Genomic DNA, 10,770 nt, shown 5'->3' on the forward strand with positions numbered 1-10,770 from the left:
ATCGGCATTGGGCTTCCCTGGTGGCACAGTGGTTAAGAATCCTCCTGCCAATGCAGGGGACACAGGTTTGAGCCCTGGTCCAGGAAGATTCCATGTGCTGTGGAGCAACTAAGCCCATGCGCCATAACTACTGAGCCTGAGATCTAGAGCCCATGCTCCGCAACAAGAGAAGCCACCGCAACGAGAAGCCCGTGCACCACAACGATGAGTAGCCCCCACTCACTGCAACTAGAGGAAGCCTGTGTGCAGCAACGAAGACCCAATGCAGCTAAAAATAAATAAATAAATTTAAAAAAAAAAAAAGAAAAGCATTAAACATCAGCATTCTCTAGGCTCAGTTCCCAGGTCCCTGCTCTATTTACACTCACTATGTTTTTTTCAATATTTTTCACTGCAACCATGGTAAACATACACATACAACAACAATAAAAAGACATTTTATATTGTGACCCAAAGCATACATAGGTACTTGTGTGTATATGTTTTATATAATTGAACGTTTCCATTAATATTAAAATCCTGGTCCCAAACCAATAAATTGATTTCATGACTTAAAAAGAAGTTATATCTCATAGCTTGAAAAACACTAGATACTAACTAGATACTAACTACTGTATTTACATGTCTAGTTTTATCTTAGTTCCTGAACTCTAGATTTATATATCCAATCACTTCCTTAACACTTATATTTACACATTTAATAAGTGTTTTGCATATAACGGGAAAGCTGAATCCTTAAGTCACCCACTCCTCTCCAGAAACTACTCCTTTGCGTTCTTTTTCATCCTAAGTCCAACACCTAAGTAAACAGTAACTCCATTCTTCCATTTGCTTAGGTCAAATTATCTGCAGTATTATCTTCCCTTGAAGGGCAAGTCCTTGCCCCTCTTTCCCTGTATTTCTTCTTCTTGTATCTAGTTAACATCTGCTGAGGAGATAAATCTGTACCAGGACTTCACAATATTTCTCCAAATGGAACCCATGAATACAGAGGTGGCAAGACTGAATCAAACCATCCTCCAACTTGGCAAAGCTGGCAGTTGGGCAGGTGACCTTCACACTCTTGCCAGTTCTCCTTGGACACCTCTTGAAGACATCCACTGGAGAATTGTTGACTTTTTCTTTTGCATCCCACTTTCTTAAAAGGTGCTCAATCTGTTATCTTCACGATTCACTCTCTCACTTCCATCTGGAATCTCCCCTAATGTCACTTCAAAAGTGAGGTCTTCTGTGATTACCCTATATAAAATAACATCATCTCACTCCCCATGGAATTTCCTTGTCCTATTACCCTGGTTCATTTTTTTCTTCATAGTATTTACTACCGTCTGTATATTGTCTATTTGCACCAACTAGAATGTAAGGTCTATAGGAGCAATGATTTCATCTCTTTTTCCTCTGTTATACCCTAATATTCAAAATACTGCCTGGCAGTGAAATGTTAATGAATGTCTATTTTTTCAGTAGTACCTACACAAATCACAGGCTGAATCTAATGTTTTCTATGTTGGGAATCACTACCTCTACTGGCTTCTTCTATATAACCTGTGCTTTTAAAACAATGTTTCTCAGTCTTTTTCTAATATCGTATGTGAGGGTTATAGGGTAGAGCATAATCCTATCTGTACTGGTGACTAATATAAACCATCTATACTATTCTAGGATCAAGCTGGGCCATCAAATGTTGTCTCTTGGATCACAGTACCTTGGCTGCCTTTGGAACAGTTTTCACTGACCTGTACTTTGGTAATCTGCTATCAGCTTGGATAAATGATGCTTCACAAAACAGATTTATATCATCACCATTATCATAGTAGTAAGACTACTTTAAAAATGTCACTTATGAGTCTTTACTATCTTCTAGGTGCTTTATATGTATTAGTTCATTGAATCTTCACAAGAAATACTATTATTTCTATTATTCTCCTCTTTTAACATAGAGGGAGCCGAGATTGAAAACTTAAGTAACTTTCCTAAGATCACAAATCTAGTAAAGCAGAACAAGAATTTAAAGCATGGTAAATCCTATACCAAACCTCATGTTCTTAACTACTATACTATGATGCTCTGCTATAAACATTTCACTTGAGAAATTTATGTAAAAGGTTAAGTACAAAAGAAAACCTGCAAGTCTCTAAAAGAACTAGATAGTGAGAGCTATATAAAAGTGATGGTGCCTCGCTTTTTACTGTGAACTAAATATTCAATTCAGATATAGAAGTGAGTAGGTCTTTATGGCCCACATATTTCCTTGAGTCTTGACCTCCTCATCTAATTTATGTTTAAACTAATTCCTTATGTATTTCCTGTAAATTCTGTCACTCCTTCCACTTTAAAATGCATATACTCCACTATGATTGTTACATTGTAACAGTTTAAATATTATAAAAAACAAGCAGACAAACTCAGAATTCAACTGTTCCAAAATAAGAACCCAATTAGGTATAAGTATTTTAAAAGAGAATACAGAGACAAAAGAAATGGAATCATAATGGTATACTAGGTGATATGCTCGGTGCTCAGGAGATTACAAGAATAGCTCTGGGCATAGCAGCCAACAGCATCTACAGTCATTAACATCACAGTAACTTCTCTGGGAGGACATAGGCAAAGGTAATACATAGAAGACCAAGCACTTTTCTCACTTCCTACCATATCCCCCACCTTTAAGGAAGGCCAAACTCTTTCCTATGGTACTACTCACAAGGTTAACAAATTTATAACTCTGAAAAGTTTCTAATTGCTACTCTGCATCAAGAGAAGAATGCGTTACTCAAAAGATACTCTGCATCAAGAGAAGAATGCGTTACTCAAAAGAAAAATTCACAGAACATTCCATTCAAAGGCAATTGTGGTTAATACCAGTATTTGACAACTTAAATGAGCTATGTATAAAATTTACAACAAAAAATAAAGTGCATTACCACCAATAAAACGTATATTTTTTGAAGGCTAAAAGGGAATACAGACCACAATAACCTTCCAAATAAACTATAAACTTACCTTAGCTACTTCTTCTTCTAATCGTTCTTGGTACTGTTTTTCCAGCAACTTAACCATATTTGTTTCCTGTTTCACTCCAAATTCACCAGAAAACTAAATTAAAAAGCAAAATATGACATGTTTATTTACACTAATTATACACCACTTATTTTTAAACTTCTACTCTCAAATATCTTCAAAAGATTACTATTTTTTAGAAAGCTTCTGAAAAATTTAAATAAATTTCTGCTCCCTTTATTAAAAACAATAATTCTAGTGAATAATTCTAGTGTACAATTCTACTAAATAATTGTACTTACTACAGTGAACTTAACAAAGATGCAAAGTGAGAAATATATTTATAATTACTAACACACAGTTCTAGAGTGGAGAAAAGATACTTCTTAAATATAATTAATAAGATGTGCATGTATTTAATTTTAAATAATGTTAACAGTGGCTATCTTTGCTCATGACATTATAAACAAATTTCTTTTCTTCTTGGTACTTATTAATAGTATCCAGTTTTCTACAAATACAAATTACTTTTATAAACAGAAAAAAGAAGAATGGTTATTTAAGTGTAAACATGTTCTTGGCAAGAAAGTACTTCTTTATTTACCAATTATCTGAATGTCATCCAAACAGATATTCCATGTGGGATGAATGTGGAAGAATTGAGAATGTGGCCAATGTCTCTCTTCTATATCCAGAATGAGAGACAGCACTGATCTTTTTCTGTAGCACTTAAGAACTAAAAATTTACTGAGTGAAGATCAGGGTTTTACAGTTATGTTTGAGAAAAGTGGCCACAAACTGGGAATATATACAGTGCTGAGGAGAGGCAAAAGGTGGTTTAGCTAGATGAGATATACTGTAAAAGATGAGGGGCTTTTCTATAGCATATGGCCTGTGCTGAAGAAAGCCTCATCCAATGTCCCAGCCCTAGCATACTGAATTTTGGGAATTCCTAAATACTATTCCAGAGACAGCCTAGTTCAACTCCCCATGGTAGGAAGGAAAGCTGTTTCTCTTTTCTGAAACTAATTTGTTATAAAGTTCAGGGCACTGAAACTAATTTGTAATACACCCCATGTTATATAAAACAAGACAAATTTTAAATTAGAATGTATTTAGAGGGAAAAAGCACCTCTCAATTTTAACTTTCTTGTGTTTTTCCTATGCTATGAAAGTACATCAAATTTCTTCACTTATATATTCTTCTGGGTCTTTTACATAATGTATTATCCTCATATTTACTATACTTAATTCTTAGCAACTATTTATTGGATAATTATTAAACCACAGACATAAAAATGAAATCAGTGTATATAACAGTTTAAAGATATAATACCTCTGTTGCACCATCGATGTTCTGTTTTAGACAACTTCCAGGGTATACTGTTTTCTGTACATCAGATTCAGTAATTTCCATTGAACCAATGGAAAAGCTAAAAATAAATAAAAGAGGATGAAAGAATTAGTGTTGTGTGTAAATTTTACTGTTAGTCCAAATTTACAGCATGCATAAAATGTGTATTGGGGCAATGAAAACAAGAATGACAGGTCAAGAGTTACAGGTATTGTAACTTAAGTCATATTTTTTTTTTTTTTTTTTTTTTTTTTTTTTTTTTTTTCCATATGCGGGCCTCTCACTGCCGTGGCCTCTCCCGCTGCGGAGCACAGGCTCCGGACACACAGGCTCAGCGGCCATGGCCCACAGGCCCAGCCGCTCCGCGGCATGTGAGATCTTCCCGGACCAGGGCACGAACCTGTGTCCCCTGCATCGGCAGGCGGACTCTCAACCGCTGTGCCACCAGGGAAGCCCTTAAGTCATATTTTTGACTGATTAAAAATAAAGCAGCAGAATTAAATGATAGAATATTTTAACAGATTATCCCTGAATTTTATGCCATTGTATAAAGTCTACTACAAAAGCATGACATGGAGCTGTTTATAAGTATTAACTTTTTTTTTTTTTTTTTGGTACGCAGGCCTCTCACTGTTGTGGCCTCTTCCATTGCGGAGCACAGGCTCCGGACGCGCAGGCTCAGCGGCCATGGCTCACGGGCCCAGCCGCTCCGCGGCATGTGGGATCTTCCCAGACTGGGGCACGAACCTGTGTCCCCTGCATCGGCAGATGGACTCTCGACCACTGCGCCACCAGGGAAGCCCTAACATTTTTTTAAAGTTACCTATGCTATTATTGAGTAAAAACAGTTTGTAAAATCTCAGTTTTATTAAAAATTTACACACACACACACACACACACAGAAAAAAAGTCTGGAAGAATACACATCAAAAGCAACACTGATGGGCTTCCCTGGTGGCGCAGTGGTTAAGAATCCACCTGCCAACGCAGGGGACACAAGCTCAATCCCTGGTCCAGGAGGATCCCACATGCCGTGGAGCAGCTATGCCCGTGTGCCACAACTACTGAGCCTGCTCTCTACAGCCAGCGAGCCACAACTACTGAGCCCACGTGTCACAACTACTGAAGCCCGCGTTCCTAGAGCCCATGCTCTGCAACAAGAGAAGCCACTGCAATGAGAAGCCCACACACCGCAACAGAGTAGCCCCCACTCACTGCAACTAGAGAAAGCCCGCGCACAGCAACAAAGACCCAATGCAGCCAATAAATAAATAAATAAAAGACCTTCATTAAAAAAAAAAGTAACACTGATTACCTCTAGTGGAATAGGTGGGCAGTGACAATGAGAAAGATTCTTAATTTATACATAACCACTTCTGGAATTTTTTGTTTTTAATCTATTTAATCTGTCTTTTGGTATTCATGTCCTTATTCTGGATTGTATTGTATTTGGTCATTTCCAAATGTTCACTCTTACAAATAAAGCTACAGTGCAAATCTTCATAAATATATCTTTGCACACATCTGTAGATGTTTCTACATAAAAAAAATCCTATAATTTCTAACATTTAAAATTTTAATATAATGCCATATTTGAAAAACTTACATTAATTTAACTCCATAACAGTACCATTTAAGTATTTTCTCAAAACTTCAACAACACAGAGTCATAACAGTCTTAAAACTTTCTTAGAACATGTATGTCTTTATTTTTGAGATTACACATTCTTTCAAATGCTACTGGTCGTGAAAGTTTCTTCTGTTGTGACTTGCCTATACATCTTCTATATTCATGTTACATGACCATACAAACTCATTTTTCTTGTCTTTATTCTCTGCCCTTTCCTGGTTCTTCTTTCTTATCATTTTGTCTGTTTCCTCAGAGTTTCTTGCATACACTATTATGATCCTTTGTTTCATGTCTTCTTATTTTCATAGCCCATGGAAAATCCACCTGATTATTTATCCAGCTATAAAGACCCAAACTTCAAAAAAAAAAAAAAAATGCTGCTTAGTCCACAAGGACTTCAATTCTGTAATTTTATAGCATTTGAAAGTGTTTATCCCAAATTCAAAAAAAATAGTCTGGCTAAAACCAAATTCACTGTTCCCATCTTACAAATTAAGGTCCTACCCTCCACCTGTCTGATTTCTCTATTTATATTAATACATCATAAACCTCCATATTCTCTAGCTCAAACAACAGAGGTCATCTTTCCTCTGCTTTGCTCCTAAGATTCCTTCTATCTCAATGTCTCATAGTCAACCCTTCATTTCCATTCCCCCTGGAGCCACTCCAAAAAATATCATTGCAGAAATGTCAAGTGATGGGCACTGAAAAATGCCACAAAGACATGGGTTTATGTTCCAGCACTTTGGCTGTATTGTCATGTTATATTCCTCAATCATTACTTTAAAAAAATTACTGTTTTGTGAATAAGTATTATTTCAATGATTGGATTCAAGTCCCCTGAGGTAAAGGACCATTTTATATACATCTAAAGTTTCCTCCATGACATCTAGCCAAGTCTCTTCCCAGTCATGGCTTCTTTTAATCCTCACGATCTCACGGTAGTTTTTATTCCCTAATATTACTTAGACATGTTTATATATCAGCCCAAGACCACATAGCCAGTCAAAGGTCAAATCAGGAGTCAAATGTAGTCTGTATGACTCTAAAGCTCATGGTTGTTCCAATTCCATACTATATCGCCAAGAGGTTTCTAGTATGACATCACCAAATACTTGTTAAATGAATGACAATTATTTTTCTTAAACTAGTTCAAGTCTATCTTAGGAGAACAGTATATTCTTTATTCAAAAAGTGCTATAGTTGTGTCCAAATATGTGATGACATTTAACAAGAAATAACTTTAAATACATGTTCGTAGGAGTGAACATGGCAGTCAATAAGCCTCATTTTTGCAGGGTGGGAGAAAACTAATGGTTTTAGTTGAAAGGTATTAATACATTTCCAGTGATTATTAGAGAAACTCTAAAAAAGCATGATGAGCTGGCAAAAAGCCCAAGTGCAAGAACAGCAAAGTAGGTCTACACTTCCAAAAAACTTCCTTTTCTTCATGCTTTGGAGAGAAAACATCACTAATTAAAGGAAGGAAACTTGAAATACTGTAAGTGGTTATGAAAGAGTTCTTGCTATATACCTATTTTCTTTCTTATCAAAAAACCTAAAGTAATAGTTTCCAAATATCAATCTATGGACTGCCTGCTTCAGAATTATCTTGTTACAAATACAAATGACCAGAATCCATCTCTAAGCTACTGAATCTAACTCTTCAAATGTAAAATCCAGTAACCTGTAATTTCAATAATAACAATGAAAAAATAATAATTTCAAACACTAATAATTTCAAAAACCTCCAATGTTTTTAATGCATGGTAAAGTTTGGGAACCACTGACCTCAAATAAAATGGAAGCTTTATAAGGCTGTGCCAATGCTGGATAAACAATTCCAAAGCCTACATACAGACCCTGAATAAAAGATGGAGAAACAGAATGCTTCCGAAGAAGTGTGGAAATTCAGTATTTTGTCTCCAAAAAAACCCAAAACAAAACAAAAAACCCCCTTGTCTTTAGGTTCCAATAACAAGTGCCTATAGAGACATCACTCTCAGAGCAGTAGAGCCAGTCAAAGTTAGGTTAAATCTCTGAGGACTTTATAGAGCTAGTTACATACTACAGCACACTTCCCTACTAAATTATAAACTGTTCATTCATTTAACAAATATTTATTGAGCACCTACTATGCATAGGGAATTATTATAGGGTTTGGGATACAGTGAATAAATAAACAAAAATCCCCTTACAAAGCTTGAACTCCTTCACAGGGGACAGATAACAAAAACAAATAAATAAACCTCCCCTCCAAATATAATATAGACTTGTTTTTATTTTATATAAATATATAGTTTTATATATATAAAACAGTTAATATAGAAAAATGAAGCAGGAAATTCATACACAGAGTTATAAGGGATGATTTTAATTTCAATAGGGTGATCAGGATAGGCCTCATGAGAACATGACATTTGAGTAAAGACCCAAAGGAGGTAAGTGTGTTGGGCATGGAAATACCTAGAGAAATATCATTCCAGGTAGAGGAACAGCAATGAGAGAGAAATTCATAAGGCAGGAGCATACTGATGGTTTGAGTATCTCGAGAAGATTCTGTGGCTTTACAATAGTAAGTGACAAGCAAGTCCGCAGGAGATAAATTCAGAGAGATAAACAGGGACCCATTATATAGGTCCAAGTAAGGCACAGTAAGGACAGAGGAGCACTAGAACAGCATGATTTGTCTTAAATTTTAAAAGCAAAGTTTTCGAACTGTGTTGAGAACGAACTTTAGGGAAGAGTTAGAGTAGAAGCAAGGAGATCTATTGTTGCAGTAATCCAAGTGAGACATGATGATGGCAGGGACCAGGGGATGAGAAGTGGTACAGTTTAGATTTATTTTGGAAGTAGAGATAACAGCATTTCTTGATAGACTGGAAGTGAGGTTTGAAAGAGGAGTCACCAGAGATGGAATTAGATGGCTGCAGAGGAGCAAATTTTGAGGGGAAGATGGAGTTGTATTTTGGACATGGTGAATCTGAGCATTAGATAACCAAGTGAAGAAAGTCCAGTATGACTGCCCATATCAAAGTAGCAAAGACTGGGCATACAATAAACAAGTAACATGCACACCGCCTGATTTAACTTAGCATATTCATAACAACAAGCATCTTTATAAAATAAAGGTGTAAGTAAAATTCCTATTATAAAATGTATTTGGTTTACATTAACATTTACGTCACACATTTCAGAGATGAATTATCTTCTGTTCTTATTTCTTGGCAATGCTATAGCCCATCTCTTTCAAGCAAATTTGCTAAAGTTACACTTTTTTCTTAAAACAACCATACTATGATTGTTACTAAGCTACAAATACTATTGAATGAAATTATAAGTAGATGGATACCTTGGCTGAACTGTAAACTCATTAACAGCTTGTAGCCTTTCCTGCAAAGAATGAATCTCTGCCCCATAGTTTTCTTCAGTTTCTTTCAGTTGCTGCTGCAAAGAGGATACGAAGTTTTCTAATTCTTGAACTTGTCCTTCAAGTTGTTTAATTTTTTCAGTATCTTGCAGAGCAGATAACTTTCTTTTATGACAAACATCTGAGTTACATGAATGGAAGAAAATGCACATTTCAATATAAATTTCTTAGTGAAATACCACAATCACTGTTTTGAATGTGCAGAAAATATTAATTCTTCTTTGAAAAATGTTTTTTAGTAGTAATAACTCAGGTATCAATTTAAACTCATTTAGACTTATGATAACAAGAAAACATGAATAGTGTAATTCAAGATCATTTCTTCTATATTCATGGCTGCAGTACCCCTAAAACTACGAATTTTATGTCTTTAAATTGAAAATAATGTATAACCAGAGAATGTAAGAAGTGGGAAGACATGAGTAGTCTAAATCTTTCATTTTAAGGATGAGAAAACTGAGACCAAAGAGGGTTACAGTGAAATGCCCAATGCACTACGTTGTCTCAAATTTTAAAGTAAAAAATCAAATTACTGAACATTTGGTATAAAAACACCACATTACGGTATATAATCAAAATTTACCAGTGTCTTGAAAATTTGTCATCTGAGGATGGGTTGACAAAAAGTCTGTTTCCTCTTTTGGTAGGTTTTTTTCTGCAAATTCAAGTTTCACATCACCTGTCTGCTGTCTTTGAATCTATTGAAAATAACAGAAGAAAAGCAGTGACATAAATATATGACCTAGGACTGTGAAAACTATATAAAAGCAACTTTACCTTTAAAATGTTTTTTCCAAAATCACCTAAAATTGTGACACTCTAATACAAATATTTTCCCTTCCAAGTTATTCCATGCTCTCTTTTGACACAGTGACTCACATCCCATTCCCTTCACAGCATTGATATTATATTAGTAAACATAATGTTCTTTCATAACCAGAAGGAATTTCATTTTACTATAAAAATAGGAGCTGCACAGAATTTGGTATAAAGTTCATAATAATATTTAAAGTATGACTTGATCTCTGAAATTTCAACTCATACACAGTAAATTTTATATTATCAATACTTAATAACATACCTATTTCTGCTATTAATCTCTGGATATACCTCACATACAACAAGGTAACTGACAAATGTATGCTGTTCTTTATATAAAAGGAAGGAAAACAGCAAAAACAGATAAACCTCAGCTTATTTCCTTAATTATTAAAACTAGGCAGCAATATGTCAGATGTGTATTAATTTAGTCATTCCTCAAATATTTAATAATCGGTCTACTATGTGGCCAGTATTGTGACAAGGGAGAGTAAGAATATAAAAAGAGTAAAAAAAAAAAAAAAAAAAAGGGGACCT

General features: G+C 35.2%; 1 protein-coding gene across 11 annotated transcripts in view; it reads right to left on the bottom strand.

The window, feature by feature from the left end:
* Positions 1-10,770, bottom strand: part of AKAP9 (A-kinase anchoring protein 9) — a 147,669-nt gene that overhangs the window by 78,328 nt on the left and 58,571 nt on the right. For all 11 annotated transcript variants that reach the window (XM_024767016.1, XM_024767014.1, XM_024767013.1 and 8 more), the window contains 4 exons: positions 9,998-10,112; positions 9,337-9,535; positions 4,337-4,433; positions 3,004-3,096 (listed from right to left, as the gene is read on the bottom strand). In XM_024767016.1, coding sequence (XP_024622784.1) covers positions 3,004-3,096; positions 4,337-4,433; positions 9,337-9,535; positions 9,998-10,112 — 504 coding nt within the window. The remainder of the gene's footprint in view (positions 1-3,003; positions 3,097-4,336; positions 4,434-9,336; positions 9,536-9,997; positions 10,113-10,770) is intronic.

Source organism: Neophocaena asiaeorientalis, unplaced genomic scaffold (assembly GCF_003031525.2).
Source record: "Neophocaena asiaeorientalis asiaeorientalis breed wild unplaced genomic scaffold, Neophocaena_asiaeorientalis_V1.1 scaffold70, whole genome shotgun sequence".
Lineage (NCBI taxonomy): Eukaryota > Metazoa > Chordata > Mammalia > Artiodactyla > Phocoenidae > Neophocaena > Neophocaena asiaeorientalis.